At 37.3% G+C, this 18,952-nt stretch overlaps 1 protein-coding gene across 1 annotated transcript in view; it reads left to right on the top strand.

Moving 5' to 3' along the window:
- The window catches only part of LOC121372588 (afadin-like), a 92,442-nt gene that overhangs the window by 44,135 nt on the left and 29,355 nt on the right, over positions 1–18,952 (top strand). Inside the window, exons 5-12 of the mRNA XM_041498993.1 lie at positions 7,557–7,714; positions 12,621–12,735; positions 13,784–13,942; positions 14,180–14,268; positions 15,006–15,209; positions 16,043–16,182; positions 16,748–16,833; positions 17,509–17,714. Coding sequence (XP_041354927.1) covers positions 7,557–7,714; positions 12,621–12,735; positions 13,784–13,942; positions 14,180–14,268; positions 15,006–15,209; positions 16,043–16,182; positions 16,748–16,833; positions 17,509–17,714 — 1,157 coding nt within the window. The remainder of the gene's footprint in view (positions 1–7,556; positions 7,715–12,620; positions 12,736–13,783; positions 13,943–14,179; positions 14,269–15,005; positions 15,210–16,042; positions 16,183–16,747; positions 16,834–17,508; positions 17,715–18,952) is intronic.

Below are 18,952 nucleotides of genomic sequence, written 5' to 3'. Positions count from 1 at the left end.
ATGAGCTGTGGGTCATAGGATCTATTCTCATAAAGGGAGAAGAATTATTAATGTTTTAAATATTTTTTTAAAATAAATTTCAGGCATTATTTCACAACAAATAATCAGTTAAATTGAGATTTGTTCTCATGTTTGCAATTGTCAACTGAAACCTAAATAGGTGGAGTTGATACAGCTTAGATATTTGAACTCGTTACTTGAAACCAGTGTTGAATTAATTTCTTGTATGTTATCTGTACCAGATATATACACATATACACACACACACACACACACACACACACACACACACACACACAACATACATACATGTATATACAGTGAAACTCCTTCAAACTGGACACTCTAGGGACCGAATAAAATGTCCGGTTTAAAAGGTACCCTGTTTAGAGAGGTTCTCTTCTACACAGATATTTAAAAAGGGACCATGAAAAACGTCCGGTTTTGAGGTAATTCCGGTTTACAGAGTGTCCAGTTTTGAGAGGTTTCACTGTAAATGGTAGAGGTCAGATAAGTACAGCTGTCTTAGAATTGAAATCAATGTAATTTCAACATTCCTGCATTTACCTATGTATACCTGTATTAACACATTTATGCTGCTGTTATGTAGCATTAAAATAATTTATATTGTAAAATAATAATATATAATGCACTACTACTGACCTCGCTGTATCATAATCATCAATGGAAAAGTCAATCACATTACAATTCTGAACATAATTAATTTAATTTAATATTTATCGATGGTATAATCATAGAAAATATTTTTATATGCCACGAGTCAATAAATGCTGAGCTTCATACCTCCATTGGTTTAACATGAGGTGCGATACAAGAATGAGGTTTTTTTGAGCGAGGGCGAGAGTGTCAACATTCAGCCATATTTACTCTTGATCCTTTTAAAGGATGGCGTTCATATTTAGCGTGTGTTTTCAGTATGTAGTGCCCTGGCTGTTACACATACACATTCCTAACAGTGGTCCACAATCTTAGTAGTGAATGGTCCTAGGTTTGTTTTGTGGTCGAGGCCTAGAGCCAAGTGAGGTTCAGGGGGTTCATATGAACTTACATTAAATACATGTATACCTCAGAGTTATGCAACCCAAGCACCTGTTGGTCAAATATTTGTTTCTCAATTATGTGGTCAAGTTTGTTATAGATATAGCTATTTTAGTTTGGCAGCATCTTCGAGGTGTATGTTTGGTTTCGACAGTAAAACAGGGATAGAAGGGATTGGAAAGGAATGTTTAGCGACACACCAGTATATATATTGTTTAATTAGTGGCTGTTAAGAGTCTTACATATATATGGTAATTGAGACACTTGGTCTAGAGAATGTGAAAGGAAACCCAATGCTTCCACATATCTACTTAACAGTGAGAGATGAAACCCACTACCATCACACACAAGTTAAAAGATAAAGTTTGTTTTGCTTAAGTACACTATTAGAACATATTGATTAATTAATCATTGGCTATTGGATGTCAGAACATTTGTAATTCTGGCACCTTGTTTTCAGATTAAATTGCTAGATTTTTCTGTTAGCAGGAAAGGATCTTATGTATGCACTTTCCCGCAGATAGGACAGCACATACCATGGCCTTTGATATATCAGTCATAAGTCACAATTTGGAATTGAAAAATAAAGAGGGGTCCAGCAAGGTTTGGTCCTATGACCTGAGCACCCAAATCAGCACTGCTAACTGATCTAAATCTCGCCCCCTATTACCATACAACCTCTCCCATTGACCCTGAGCTACATCCCACCCTTTCTTTGATGGGAGTATTGATGATGTCAGTAAAACTCCACTGGGTTTTTCATCAAGGGATCAATCATAGGACCCATATCATTCCCCAGGCTACATCCCACCCTCTTTCAGTGGTGGAGTATTGATGATGTCTGTAAAACTCCACTGGATTCCCCATCGTGGTACCCATATCATACTTCAGGCGAGTACTCTACCACTGAGCTACATCCCACCCTCTACCAGTGAGGGAATATTGAAGTCTGTAAACTCCACTGGATTCCCCATCATGGTACCCATATCATACTTCAGGCGAGTACTCTACCACTGAGCTACATCCCACCCTCTACCAGTGAGGGAATATTGAAGTCTGTAAACTCCACTGGATTCCCCATCATGGTACCCATATCATACTTCAGGCGAGTACTCTACCACTGAGCTACATCCCACCCTCTTTCAGTGGTGGAGTATTGATGATGTCTGTAAAACTCCACTGGATTCCCCATCGTGGCACCCATATCATACTTCAGGCGAGTACTCTACCACTGATCTACATCTCACCCTCTACCAGTGATGGAGTATTGATGATGTCTGTAAAACTCCACTGGATTCCCCATCTTGGTACCCATATCATACTTCAGGCGAGTACTCTACCACTGAGCTACATCTCACCCTCTACCAGTGAGGGAGTATTGATGATGTCTGTAAAACTCCACTGGATTCCCCATCGTGGCACCCATATCATACTTCAGGCGAGTACTCTACCACTGAGCTACATCCCACCCTCTACCAGTGAGGGAGTATTGATGTCTGTAAAACTCCACTGGATTCCCCATCATGGTACCCATATCATACTTCAGGCGAGTACTCTACCACTGAGCTACATCCCACCCTCTTTCAGTGGTGGAGTATTGATGATGTCTGTAAAACTCCACTGGATTCCCCATCATGGTACCCATATCATACTTCAGGCGAGTACTCTACCACTGAGCTACATCTCACCCTTTACCAGTGAGGGAATATTGATGTCTGTAAACTCCACTGGATTCCCCATCATGGTACCCATATCATACTTCAGGCGAGTACTCTACCACTGAGCTACATCTCACCCTCTACCAGTGATGGAGTATTGATGTCTGTAAAACTCCACTGGATTCCCCATCGTGGTACCCATATCATACTTCAGGCGAGTACTCTACCACTGAGCTACATCCCACCCTCTACCAGTGAGGGAATATTGATGTCTGTAAACTCCACTGGATTCCCCATTGTGGGACCCTTATCTTACTTCAGGCGAGTACTCTACCACTGATCTACATCTCACCCTCTACCAGTGAGGGAGTATTGATGTCTGTAAACTCCACTGGATTCCCCATTGTGGGACCCATATCTTACTTCAGGCGAGTACTCTACCACTGAGCTACATCTCACCCTCTACCAGTGATGGAGTATTGATGTCTGTAAACTCCACTGGATTCCCCATCGTGGCACCCATATCATACTTCAGGCGAGTACTCTACCACTGAGCTACATCTCACCCTCTACCAGTGATGGAGTATTGATGTCTGTAAAACTCCACTGGATTCCCCATCATGGTACCCATATCATACTTCAGGCGAGTACTCTACCACTGATCTACATCTCACCCTCTACCAGTGATGGAGTATTGATGATGTCTGTAAAACTCCACTGGATTCCCCATCATGGTACCCATATCATACTTCAGGCGAGTACTCTACCACTGAGCTACATCTCACCCTCTACCAGTGAGGGAGTATTGATGTCTAAACTCCACTGGATTCCCCATCATAGTACCCATATCATACTTCAGGCGAGTACTCTACCACTGAACTACATCTCACCCTCTACCAGTGAGGGAGTATTGATGTCTGTAAACTCCACTGGATTCCCCATCATGGTACCCATATCATACTTCAGGCGAGTACTCTATCACTGAGCTACATCTCACCCTCTACCAGTGATGGAGTATTGATGATGTCTGTAAAACTCCACTGGATTCCCCATCATGGTACCCATATCATACTTCAGGCGAGTACTCTACCACTGAGCTACATCTCACCCTCTACCAGTGAGGGAGTATTGATGTCTGTAAACTCCACTGGATTCCCCATTGTGGGACCCATATCTTACTTCAGGCGAGTACTCTACCACTGATCTACATCTCACCCTCTACCAGTGATGGAGTATTGATGATGTCTGTAAAACTCCACTGGATTCCCCATCATGGTACCCATATCATACTTCAGGCGAGTACTCTACCACTGAGCTACATCTCACCCTCTACCAGTGAGGGAGTATTGATGTCTGTAAACTCCACTGGATTCCCCATCATAGTACCCATATCATACTTCAGGCGAGTACTCTACCACTGAGCTACATCTCACCCTCTACCAGTGATGGAGTATTGATGTCTGTAAAACTCCACTGGATTCCCCATCGTGGTACCCATATCATACTTCAGGCGAGTACTCTACCACTGAGCTACATCTCACCCTCTACCAGTGATGGAGTATTGATGTCTGTAAAACTCCACTGGATTCCCCATCATGGTACCCATATCATACTTCAGGCGAGTACTCTACCACTGAGCTACATCTCACCCTCTACCAGTGATGGAGTATTGATGTCTGTAAAACTCCACTGGATTCCCCATCATGGTACCCATATCATACTTCAGGCGAGTACTCTACCACTGAGCTACATCTCACCCTCTACAAGTGAGGGAGTATTGATGTCTGTAAACTCCACTGGATTCCCCATCGTGGTACCCATATCATACTTCAGGCGAGTACTCTACCACTGAGCGACCTGTACCTCCCACTGCTAGATTTAAAGTGACAAGCCGCGTTTAGCATGAATGCATTGAGAACATGTAAAGCTGATTACAGATTCCACAGCTAGTTAAAACTGTGCAGATCAGTGCACATGTACTGCAGATCCACTTGGTGATACTAACAGAGGAATCTCACTCCAGGCTATTCCATTCTCAAACCATCATGCAAAGCATGGCTTTTGCATGGCGTGAACACATTCGGACCTACAGATGTCTTTATTAATAAACAGCTTCTACGGGGTTTGTCCTTCACATAAAGTTCGGTGAAAGACTTGTTTATATTTTTTTTAAATGTTTAACAGAAAGTGCATAGATAAGATAAGATTTATTGCAGTTAAACATTCCACATGGGAACAGAGTGCACAAAATAACATCAGAAAGTTGCAATATCAACTAACAATTAATGACTATAGTTTTATATATATATATACATGTATATCACTACTACAATCTATTCATCATATTGGAAAACCAGTTGTCGTCATTATTCACAAACTGTATTCTAAATTTCTAAATGTTAATTGGATCCCCTTAGTCCATGAACAGTCATTTAGTTTGTATTTTTTTATTTATTTTTTTTGGTGGTGGGGCAGGGGGGGTGTTGGTGAAGAAGGAATATTAATATAAGACATTTTAACAGTATGCTACAAACATCAAATATTTATCATTTGATAAATACAAATTGTAAAAGAAATGTATTAAAAATTACAACTTAGACAACAGAAAATGACAAGCCAGGTAGTTCATAAATCCTTTCAGTGATTTTGTGGACTAACCGGTTCTCCATAGCTGCAGTTTTTACAGGTATACATGGGAACAATGCTAGCCCTGGTCAAAACATTTTACCACATTATCTCAAAAATGCAAAACCTATAGCTATTTTCCAACAAAATATCAATTGCTACACAATTATTTGTTTTTCTGCCAAATTAAAAGAAAATTTGCCATTTGTTTTTAAAATTTGCAGTTGGTGAATTTGAGTGGCAGAGGTAGCCCTGTTAAAGACTCGTTGCTTTTAATAATTATATGTATCCTATGTGGGGCAAAGAGATTCTTTTACTTGTCATATGGTGTATGTGCCACACGAGTTGAATGTCCACACAAAAGCCATTCTTGTTGATTTGATAAAGAGCTTCATTTGAGAACAGAGATTAATGTGTATCAAATTCCGTGCTCATTGACTCTTGACCAGTTGTATTTATATATAATAATAATTACCATTGTGCTGTAGCAGTGCAGTGGTACACCATTAATGGCAATCAGTGTGGTTGACATTTAAAAGCTGTTCGCAGACTGTATTCTCATTGTTTCCACACTGCAAATGAAAATACCAGTACAAAAGTCTGACATACACTTTACTGAATAAAGTTTCTGTCTTTATCCACTTGTGAAGTTTGTAAATGGTTCATACTTGACAAAAGATGATGATGATGATATATCATAATTGTACAAATTGTATCATGTATGACCAATAAACATGGTATAATTTGTCCTTCAATTCTGTTCAATATATGCCGTATGCAATATGTGCACCAGAATGTTTTTCAGTGAGTATATCATTTGTTACTGTATATGCTTGTGATATTACCAGCTTGTTAATCAGTCATTCCAAAAGCAAACGTTTATTGTCTTCTGTAAACAACTTTTGTATTTACAATCAAAACTATGTCAGCTGGGGTGGGTTTTTTTGTTAGTTTTTTCATGTCATTAGTTGGTGGTGTTCTTTCCATTCAAACTGATAAATTACAAAATAGTATAAAGCTATTTAATCAGGAGGTTAGAGAAACAAGTTTCAGTTGGCCATTATTTTAAAAAATAAATTACAATCAAAAGTTTTGCAGATAAAACAAAGTTTATTGCCTTCTAATGCACATCCATGTGGTTGCTTCAGACTTAGCCTGTTGAAAGGTTATTATGCTAATTTTAGTAGCACTTTTATGAGGTAATTTTGTAGGTTTGTGTATTAAGTATTGAATATTAAGCATTGTGAAGCACCATCTACTTGTGTTCTGGAACTTGTCCGCTCTACTAAGCCTCCAGGTATGAATTCAGTTCTGTGAAGTGTTTTAGTGGATCTGTGCCCCAGAATGGGCAGTGTTTCTCCACAGATGCACCTAGCCCAGGGACTCTCATAACAAGGTGTTCTTTGAAGGTTTTCACTTCCTGCTTTGTAATAGTTGATGTGTGACCAAAGGTCACTGCCAGATATTTCAAGTGGTCTTTCCTTAGTAGTAATGAAATCTTCACCATCAGTTTCCCGGTTTAGAGATATGATGTTGATTTTGTGTGTAGGTGTTTCTCCAGCTTCATCCAGTGAAATTAATAGTATTGATAATTCTCATTCTGTTTTTCTGCATTTTGTTGCAGAATAATAATCATTGTAAGCAAGAGATGGAGTTTCATGATATCGTTGAGGTTGTTTTTTCCATCTATTCATCAATATGCATGTTTGTTTTCCTAATGACACATAATCATATTGATCCTAAATCTAATATATACTGATGGTATTTAAAACAAAATTTAATATACCTGGTATTGTAATAGTGGTTACATCTCTACAAAATTGAGAGATGTAACATAGGACTGAATGTCAGCAACACAGTTTCAAACTTCCTGTTTCTGTGAATGAGGGTTTTGGTTACAGTCAACATCATCTGAGGTTACTATTTGTGTGTTTCATTTTTCTTTCCAGTAGTGTATATTTATTGACTGACACATTGCAGTTGTTTTGTTCAGTCAGATATGTAGATAGACACAAAACACATAACCAACATTATTGTTAGCTGATAAAAAAGAATGTGTACATGGTACCGGGTATGTTCTTAAATTAAAAAAATAAAATTACAGAATTTTGTGTTTTGGGGAAAGAGATGAGATGGGGAGAGACTTTTTGACCCATGAACAGTTTAGTTTTGCTGTTGATTTTATTGATTTCTGATACTGTCTCTCATTCTCAGGTGGAACTCTGAAGATCTATGGCGAGTCAGTGCGTCCGGACATCCCATACAAAACTCTGCTGTTGTCAACGTCCGACACCACAGAGATGGTCGTCAGGGAGGCCATGGAGAAGTACGGACTGGACAAGGAGGATCCAGAGAAATACTGCTTGGTGCAGGTAAACACTCTTCTTACAGTCACTCTGGGCAGGACGTACACAGGGCTGCAGAAAGTACTCGCCAAATGCGAGTAAAATTTCTATGGACGATTTACAAAATGTAACTACCAGCCCGATGGTCTATCTGTCTCTTTGATTTCATCTGACACGTGATGTTGATCACTTACAAGTTCTCTTATTAATGTTTTGTCAGTATATTTAGATACATCAATTGAAGTGAAGACACTGTATATTATAATATTGTTAATAATATTAATAGAATCTATCACCGTTGTGAGGTAGGCCTATAGATAAGACAATTCCAACCATCGGGACAAAATGTTTTTGTGAGGACTGAGGTTTACCGAGGCCTTTACAAAAACATTTTGTCCCGATGGTTGGAATTGCCTTATTTATAGGCCTACCTCACAACGGTGATAGATTCTTTTTCTTGCTCATTTAATTACAGTAACAAAACATTAATTTTGTAAGCTACTTACGGTTTGTTTATTGTTGACCGATTCGTAAACATGAAACTCATTTAATCATACGCTGAAAAATATAGTCCAATTTATGCAACGACATAAAAATGCAACAACTAAACAATAAAAATAAAGTTGAAAATATTAATTTGTTTAAATATTTTTAAAACAATGATACAATTTGAAATTGCAAACAGAATTTAAAAAACCATGAGTTATGATGTCAGTCGCCGTAAAAGATGAATTATGACGTCACGCATATGTAGAAATCGTCTAACCCTGGGGTCAGACAGGGCCTATATTTTCGAAGCAATCTTAGCCTAAGAAATCGTAAAACCATCGTAAGCTATGACGTCACTAGGGCATAAGCTGTAGCGACGTCACAACCTATGATGGTTTTACGATTTCGTAGCCCTAAGATGGTTTCAAAAATAGGGGCCCAGATTTATCTAGCTCTAGGGTGAGACAGAGTTTTCTAGCACCGTGGAAAAGCTGGATAACCCTGTCCAGTGGGTAAGAAATTGTTCTACAGACTGGCAGGCTAGTTAAATATTTTCCATTTCTGCACCCCTGCGTACGCCAGTGGTAAAGCACTCGCCTGATGCAAGGTTATTTCTCGTTTCAGCCAGTGTACCATGACTGGTATATCAAAGGCTGTGGTATGTGCTATCCTGTCTGTAGGATGGCGCATGTAAAAGATCCCTTGCTACTAATGGAAAAATGTTGCGGGTTTCTTCTCTAAGACTATATGTCAAAATGACCAAAAATTTGACATCTAATAGCTGATGATTAATAAACCATTGTGTTCTAGTGGTGTTGTTAAACAAAACAAACTTTTACAAAGTAACTGTTCAGTTATATTTTCTGTTCTATTAATATAATGCTAGTACAGGGAACATTTTGTTTTCAAAATCTTGATTAGCAATATTTCTAGTCAATTGAAAATTGATTAGCAACTACTGTTTTAAAATTGTGTAGGGATCTCAGAAACTTGTTTAACAAATCGCGACACAATACTGAACATAATGTTCCTTGGTTAGATGCTTTAGAAAGCCTATAATTTATGCAGCAAGACCAACGATGCATGGCTCTGTTTGTGAAACACCTAGCTTAACTTCATTTATCCAGATGAGTTAATGGAAGTCTTGCAACAATGTTGTTGTTTTTCTCCACTGGTTTGTAAGTGTTTAAAAATATGTATTGACATTCTTTACAGTAAGAAGTGTAAATACCCATTGTGTATCGTCTGTATTGACTGTGTGTGAGTGTGTGTGGAGAACAATTGACATGCACGGCATATAAAAACATGCTTCCCCCGTGCTGCATGTATGGAAGTAATGGTAAGTATTGTACACAGAGGGAGAAACCTTTCTGTGTTATTTGTGTGCAGATAAGAAGCACATGTCCTGCACGGTCCTGAGAGTGTCCTGACCTTTGTTGACCAGTGCGGAGGAAGAGGTGATCAACCGGCCTGAGTCTTGAAGATTGTTTTTATATTAAACATGTTCACGTGCGCTTTCACAGCTGCCTCTTTACAGGTTCCTCAATACATCAAACTGAACACACATTTATAAGCTTATACTCGCTTGCCTTACAAATCTTGAATGAAAGTCAGGACGTGTGATGTCAGTTGTTGCATCTGACAGGTATTCAAAATACATGTGCATGTATGTAACTTTGTGTTTACTCTGAAAAGTAATTTTTTCCTGATGATTATAATTTATTGTTACTTTGTGCTAGGTGCAAAAGTGGTGGGATATAGCACAGTGGTAGAGCACTCGCCTGAGGTATGATGGGTTGCAGAATTGATCCCTGTCAATGGTGTTTTCCCCCACCCACCAGTACTCCACAACAGCTACATCAAAAAGCATGATGTCTGTCTATGGTATAGAGCCTGTAAAAGATCTCTTGCTGCTTTTTTGTTAGGAGTAGCTTATGTGGTAGCAACAATTTTTCTGCCTTTCTCTCTATTGAACAAATGTCAAACTAACCATGTTAGACACCAAATAACTAGTTTAAAAAGTGCTGAGATTTTGTTAATTTTTCTTTCAGATTAGACTGCTTTAGTTTAATATGTGTGTGGGTGTGTGTGTGGGGTATATGTGTGGGTATGTGTGTGTGTGGATAAAACACCAGTTATATGTTCGTTTTGGTTTACTAACTCATTACCATTATTTCAGCAATTGTAATTTTGCCTTTAGGGAAGAAACCCATCATTTAATGCAGATTTTGTGAGTTGGGTCTTGCTTATGGCTGTTGACTGAATTATTTTTATTTTTTAAACACCAACCCCCAACCCCCACCCCACCCCCCAAACAGTCACTTCCCAACTAGTGTACCCATATTACTCATGTTTATGCCAATGATCTTCAGTTATACTAGTACAGGGGTGCAGAAAGTACCCGCCCGCTCCCCAAATGCAAATAACAATTTTCATGGACAAGTTGAAAAATGCAACTATCAGTCCGACGGGCGATTTCTGACTGCCAGTATTTTGTTTTTATTTGATAAATTTAGAATTTTGTAAATCTATATGATTAAAACTGAAAAACTGTCTTTATTATGTGACGTGAAGACTATTAAACATTAATATATTGTTCTATAGGCTGGCAGACAAGTATAAATTCTAAATTCTGGTGGGCTAGTAAATTTTAGTTGGTTCTAGTGAAATATTTTTCATTTCTGTACCTCTGCTAGTAAGTGTATTATTATGTTTCTGTGGTTATGGTGGTGGGTTTCAGTGGACCTACCAGAGAGAGTTGCTGGGACCACCTGAAGGGTCTGGCTCCAGATGGTAAGCCAGTCTTCTGTAAAGGTGGTGTCTGTGGCTGTATACTGTTTAGATACATGTGTTTTGTTTAGCTTATCCAGCCGCTGAGTGGCGCTAGGCAAAATACTACATTGTTTTTATCCCATACATATGGTATTTCTGTTCTGTTTGAAGAAAACATTCAGTCGGAAATGTTCCATTACTCTGCAGCCTGTTGCCTGCCAGTCTTGCAGTGGCATTCAATCATCGTGGTTTGTGTATTGTCGTGCTTTGTGTATCGCCACAAGGTCACAGTTCCCATCTGATAATCAAAGATCATCTTTTATCCACAACCACTTTTACTTTCTGTTGTATTCAAGATGTTTTATCATATTCCTGTTTGTTGCAGTATTCATAAATATCCTATGATGTAAGATTAAAATTTTATGAATACAAAGAAATAAGCTACCGTACATTCTCTTGTATATGCACATTGCTCCATAAAAGTAATATGCTGCCCAGAGTAGAAATACACTCTTAGTTAACAAACTACACACACACACACACACACACACACACACACACAAAATTTCTTTTCTTTTCTTTTAAATTTACATCAAATAATTTTTGACAAATTATGTGTTTATTATAAACTTAATAATTATATTGAATAATGGCATGTCGACTACGTTAACGTAAAACTTACTGAGACTAGATTTAGATAAATATTCCATCTTTTAGTTTCTTTACGGATGGGAATGCTTGTTTGATCATATCCCTGCATGTGTTTAATTTGTGGCTGTTTTCTGTCTTATTGTATGGTCATAGCACAACTTCTCTAGATAATGGGAAAAGAAAGATATTGTCACTGCATAGCTTGCTTCTGCCATATAATACATAGGGATCTTGGATATATGTATTTCCCTATACTGTACAGTTGTTTTGTAAATGTTTTTTTTTTATTTACCTAAAAACATTTGAAGAGTCCACAGAAAACCCCCAGATCTAAGTCACATTTTTCACTTTTAGAGAAATATTGATTTTAAAGGATGATGCTTCCCGAATGTGTCCACATTCACTGCACATAAACTACACTACATTCTTTACTGCTGTACGATGTTATTGATGTGAAACATCATATCATGTTTTTGTAGATATATTTTTTTTAAAGATATTATGGGGTTTTTTTTTAAATTTTAAATCACTATTTCTTTAAATTGAATATGTTTTTGAACTATGAAGGTTAGCAGAATGAATTGTTTTACTAATAGAACCTAACAACTAAGCCAATTTCACAAATACACAATTAAAAAATGATGTCAATAGATTAAGATGGTGACAAAAATCTCAATTTCACTAAAATTTGACTTGCGTGTTTATTTTATAGGTTGTTTTATTGGCTACCTGTAACTAATGGTCTTGTAGGGTTTTCAAAATTATTATTTACCTGTAACAAATTGTGTTTTGCAGGTGGTTATTTTATTCTTTACCTGTAGTTAGTTGTATTATTTACCTGTAACAGTGTTTTATACCTGTAACGAGTTGTATGTTTTACCTTTAATGGTGTTTTACAGGTGGTTATTTTGTTGTATACCTGTAACGAGTTATGATTTACCTGTAATGGTGTTTTACAGGTGGTTATTTTATTATTTACCTGTAACAAGTTGTTTGATTTACCTGTAATGGTGTTTTATAGGTGGTGGTGCCCCCAGGTGGACTGGAGTATCATGGTGGACAGATGGGGGAGGAGAGAATTATGGCCGACGATGAGTGTCCACTGCTGGTCATCATGCAACACCCCAAAAACAGAGGTCAGTCGGGTCAGCAGTGTATATTTTAGAAAGATATAGATATCTTCTGACAGTGGCAGCAGTGATGGCGTCAACATTTGTGTTAAACGTTTTACATTTAGATCAGTTTCTCACAAACTGTAAGTTATAGGTCAGTGAAACTTGGTTTACAGTTGCACCTATGGATGTTTATCACAGGTCAGTGAAACTTGGTTTACAGTCGCACCTATGGATGTTTATCACAGGTCAGTGAAACTTGGTTTACAGTCGCACCTATGGATGTTTATCACAGGTCAGTGAAACTTGGTTTACAGTCGCACCTATGGATGTTTATCACAGGTCAGTGAAACTTGTTTTACAGTCGCACCTATGGATGTTTATCACAGGTCAGTATAACTTGTTTTTTACAGTTGCACCTATGGATGTTTATCACAGGTCAGTGAAACTTGTTTTACAGTTGCACCTATGGATGTTTATCACAGGTCAGTATAACTTGGTTTACAGTTGCACCTATGGATGTTTATCACAGGTCAGTGAAACTTGGTTTACAGTTGCACCTATGGATGTTTATCACAGGTCAGTGAAACTTAGTTTACAGTTGCACCTATGGATGTTTATCACAGGTCATTGAAACTTGGTTTACAGATGCACCTATGGATGTTTATCACAGGTCAGTGAAACTTGGTTTACAGTTGCACCTATGGATGTTTATCACTGCACCAAAAATGTTTATGGTGGCAAGACATTTAATTCCTTCAAATTCTGATACCACATCATATATATTATAATGTTTCTTGTTTCTGATACCGTATCATATAGTTTATAATATCTTTCTTGTTTCTGATACTGCATCATATATAATATAATATGTTTTATATATATTGTTGATAATGGTTAGTGTGTATATCAAATGTTTGAAATTATTCTACCATTCTGCTCAGTGATGTTCTGATTAGCTTTGTCTGTCAAGTACAACAGAGTACAATACTAGACACTTCGAGTACTTATCTACTTTTGTTGTCATTGGTGAACTAACTAGCTCATCTTAACACTGTGTTCTCTGTTTCAGGACACATCATCTTCCAGTTGCGACATCGTCCAAATAACTACCAGCAACCGACCAAGAAACGGCAGCGAGCAGTGTCACATGACGACATCCGGTTTGCGCACGAACCCAAACACGTCAACCTCGACCAGCTACCCTACTTGATAGAACTCAACTCACGAGGTAACGGTCAAATAGATTAGCTTCAATCATTAACATGGCTTTGAAACAGGATTGTTATACTTAATTTTTAATGTTTTATGTTTTTTAATTTAACAAAAAAAATTAAATAAGTAAATACAATGTGCACATGCAGTTAAGTCTATATAAAAGACTTGTTTGTTTTACGTATAAATCTTTTTTTTTTTAAATACTTAAGAGTTGGAAACTGATTTATCGTTATTTTGTCATATTTTTCAGTTGCTAAGCCACGGCGCCATGTTTTACCAATTAATGTCACTGAAGTTGGCAGTGAAAGATCACTGTCTACAAGTGGCCAATATTTACAGGTTTGTTCGTTAAACATTCATCCAACTGTCCAACCATTCATTCATTCATATCCATCCATCCATCCATCCATCCATCCATCCATACATTCCTCCATTTCTCCATTCATTCATTCATTCATTCATTTGTAAACAGTTTAGTGGTTAAATTGTTCTTTATTTTTATATACATTAACCTGGCTTCTCACAAAATGCATTCCCCCACCCCATTATATGGACTTGTCCACATCTGAACATGTGATTAGCTGATCCTACTTTCATCATCATTGCTATGGTCCAGACACAATTTCTATTTTGCACAAGTATTCAATAGTGGTTGTAATATTTCAGTTATATGGTGGTGATATAATAATCTATATATAATATTTCAGTTATATGGTGGTGATGTAATAATCTATATATAATATTTCAGTTATATGGTGGTGATGTAATAATCTATATATAATATTTCAGTTATATGGTGGTGATATAATAATCTATATGTAATATTTCAGTTATATGGTGGTGATGTAATAATCTTATTTGTAATATTTCAGTTATATGGTGGTGATGTAATAATCTATATATAATATTTCAGTTATATTGTGGTATATAATAATCTATATATAATATTTCAGTTATATGGTGGTGATGTAATAATCTATATATAATATTTCAGTTATATGGTGGTGATGTAATAAACTATATGTAATATTTCAGTTATATGGTGGTGATGTAATAATCTATATAAAATATTTCAGTTATATGGTGGTGATGTTATGCCAAGACACTGTGTGATAGCACACACGGAAGGGATTGTGACTGTCACACCAACGAGCCGTGAAGCCGAGACGTACGTTGATCGACAGCGCATTTACGAAACAACGATGTTAAAACACGGAATGACAGTGCAGTTTGGAAAATCTTACGCTTACAGATTCTGTGATCCACGATTCGAAGACCCTGTGAGTAGATAATACCCCAAGTACACAAAAACGGAATCTGTTGGTTGTCAGATTTGTTTGGGTTTTTCAAAAAATCCACTTTAATGGATAGTCAGCTTTTGTAGATCATTTACAACAACAGCTCACATTATCTTTTATAGTAATGTTTGTGTCTTGCTGGCATTTAGCAGGAGTAGCCTATGTGTTGGCAAAAGATTTCTTTTCTCACTCTTGAAACTGAGATTGACAACTTATACACATAGCTGCTGATTACAAAATGTGCTGGGGTGTTGTCGAAACCAGTCTGGTAAGTACTGTAAATCATGAAAACAATGCAGTGAAAATTTATTCAGTATCGTGTTGCAGTTCGCTAAGCAAGTTCCAGAGATTGCTACACAATTTTAAAACATTAAACAGTAATTGGTAATTAATTTTCAATTCACTTGAAAAACCGCTAATCAAGATTTTGAAAACAAAAGTGTTGCCTGTAATGTAACATGATATTAGTATGTTGGTATACACGGAAGTTGTGGAGCTAACATTTTAAGTCTAGTTAGTGTGAGCGATAACAACAACTCGTTTCGTGAATCCAGAATGCTTTTGTTTTGAGTTTGTTATTTTTTGTTCATTATATTCTTAATTTCTATTGAATTAAAATCCTACCGGCATTTGTTTTCTTGTTTGTTTTTTTGCTTTGTATTTTATTCTTGGTGGTTTTGTTGGTTAAAAATATAAAGTGTCAAGTAATAATTGCACTGATACATCGGCACACTTTGTTTTTGCATTAGTGTCTTGCTTGCATTATTTAATTATGTACAGTATAGGAAATTACATATTTTTATTTTGTTCTGCAGTCACATCGTTTCATACCTCCAGACGTTTCCATGCATAAGCCTGCTTCCATTCCCCACGAGACGAACTTTGACCTGGATGGTCACATAGAGACCATAGGACAGGAACCGACCCGAGGAGCCCCTCCCATGGACAAAAAGAGGTGAAATGATCTTACAATGTGTTTGCTTTATTCAAAGTAGTACTTGGGAATCTGATCGGGTGGACGTGTCAGTTTGTAGAATATGGAAGAATATTAAGTCGGCTAGTGTTGCAAATCAATTGGAATTTGATCATCAGCCATCCATTATAATCGGTTTGCACCAACCGATTCAAGCAGAATATGTTAGGGGAGAATATGACATTAGGATGGATTTGGATTAGTAGGACTATACTCCCATTATCATATTCACCAAGATAGACCAGAAAATAATTTTTTTAATTTTACTTTTAATACCTTTTCAATATTTGTTTTTCTTTACATATGCATGAAAACAACCCAAAATGAATCATATTTTGCATTTTATCATCTAAGCTGTAAGAATAATTACAGTTTACATTTTCTCAACAATTGATTATCAATATTATAATCGATCATTACCTCAGTAGAGCCTATCTGAATAATTTTCAATTATAAGTGATTATTTACTTTTCACCGATACTTATGTTTCCAAATATTTTGCCTGGTGTCATAATAGTGATTATTTCATTAGTTCGTTTGCTTGCAGGGTTTCCATGGATCTTAGTAAGAGTTCTGAGCCCCAGCAGTCAGACGTGGATCTGCTACCAGCCAGTTTGGAGTTCAGAAACAATGGTAAGCAATACAGCCATCAGACTCCATGCTGAAATCTTTTAGTCAGAGTTTAAAATCACTCATCCTTTGTCTCAACTTTGAAAACTGATTTTGTAGCATAATTGTAGGTCATTGTTGCAAACAAGAGGGGAAGAAATGTATACTTGTACGTTATTGCAGTATTTTCCAGTGTGTTGGTGATTGCCATCCCTACCCATTCCCCAGTAAAAGCACCAGCATACTTAATTCATGTATCCACATGTACATATGGACATCCAGTCATCCCTCCCTCCATCCATCCAACTAATTACAATAAATCAGAAAACATTAACATCCAGTGCCCCTTTTTTATGAACCAATCTTAGCACTAAGATCACCTTAAGTGCATAACTATCTTGTACACTTAAGGTGATCTTAGCGCTAAGATCTCTTAGTAAAACAAGGCTCAGAAGGTACATTTCTAGATTACCTACTGTATTTCTGTTTTGCAACATTTATCCACTTGCTTTTGTTTATTGCCTAATACTGTCCTACTTACCTGGGTCCCGTTCCACGAAGTGATCATCACCCTAAGACCACCATTAGTACATAAATACTATATGCACTTAAAGTCATCTTAGTGCTAGGATCGCTTCGAGGATCAGGACCCAGATCTGAGGAAGTGTTTGTATTATGTTTGTGTACTGACTATTTCAGAAGAGTCTCCACTGCTGCCGTCTGTGATCCTCAACGTGAACAGCCGTGCGGTGCAGTTCAAGCTGGCACCCACCTACTCGCTGTACATGGGCATGCGCCACTGTCTGGTGCAGGCCAAACACCCAGAGTTGTCTGCCCAGCACCGAGCCCAGCGAGCTGGAGACTTCATCAGCAGGATGTCCAAGATGGTGCAGCAAGCCATTCAGGTAGGGGGACGAAACGTTGGTTACTTGTTTCTCTTTATTTGGTTATATCCGTAAATATTGGTACTGGCTTATGGGTGGGATGTAACTTGGTGCTGTAGGCCACAGGATCCATCAACCTCTGTGGACTGAAGTGGGATATTTTTTTTCATGTCCAAACCTGTGTCCCACAGCTGAAACATTAAAGTTGTGTGTACTATCTTGTCTTAAGGAAAGTGCATACAAAAGATCAGTTGATGCTCTATTAAAAGAAATAGCCTATATGAAGTCAATGGCTTCCCTCCTTTCTCAAGTACCAGATTTTCATTTTAGATCGTTTGTTATTTGGTTTGTATTCAAAAGTAAGCAGCCAGTACTACCTTTGCCGAGTTATTGTTAACTGTGTTGAAATATTTAATTTACTACGAAGTTGAGCTGCAATGTTTACTGTTTGAAGACCTGATGTACACTCAGTCTGTATATAGCATTTGAAGATGGGTGAATTTCAAGTAAACTCAGTCTGTGTGTATTTTTGTGCTGATCATTTTGAAATTGTGTACTGATTTCTGAAACACTGTAGTGAAGTGTGATGCGATACTGATATTTGGGAGGCAGGGTGGTAGTGGTGGCAATCTAATTAAAATTAGCTCCACTATTACATGTGGATCTAACACCAGCCAGTTGGAGCTCATGTCCACCAATCAAAACCTTACTTGCAGAATCCTGCCAGTGATTTAAAACTAACAACACTGTGTGGTCCCCAATGTCCAGGTAACATTTTGTCTGTAAATAATAATTTAAATATTGACCAATCACACTTCGCCTTTTATAACGTTATTTGGGAACATACAAATTCTAAAAATATCGCGTCAGTCTATTTTAGTGGCCGCAGTACAGCAAACCATACCAATACGTACGGGGTGGGTTATCAGTCTTCAATTTTACATTAAAAATTATTTATTTATTTATAAAAAACCCCAACTAAATCAGTCTTCAGTTTTACATTACAAATTATTTATTTTATAAAATAAAACATATTTTAAGGCATTCGTAATTCACACGAAACATGTCATATACCCTCAGGATAATTCGGAATGTATTCAAATTATTTTTAAATCACTGGCAGGATTCTGCAAGTAAGGTTTTGATTGGTGGACATGAACTCCAACTGGCTGGTTTTAGATCCACATGTAATAGTGGAGCTAATTTTAATTAGATTGTGGTGGTGGTAACTGACATAACAGTGTAATTCAGTTTACATT

The sequence above is a fragment of the Gigantopelta aegis genome, chromosome 4 (genome assembly GCF_016097555.1).
Source record: "Gigantopelta aegis isolate Gae_Host chromosome 4, Gae_host_genome, whole genome shotgun sequence".
Classification (NCBI taxonomy): Eukaryota; Metazoa; Mollusca; class Gastropoda; order Neomphalida; family Peltospiridae; genus Gigantopelta; species Gigantopelta aegis.
The sequence above is the reverse complement of the archived record's forward strand: the minus strand, read 5'-3'. Positions and strand labels throughout refer to the sequence as shown.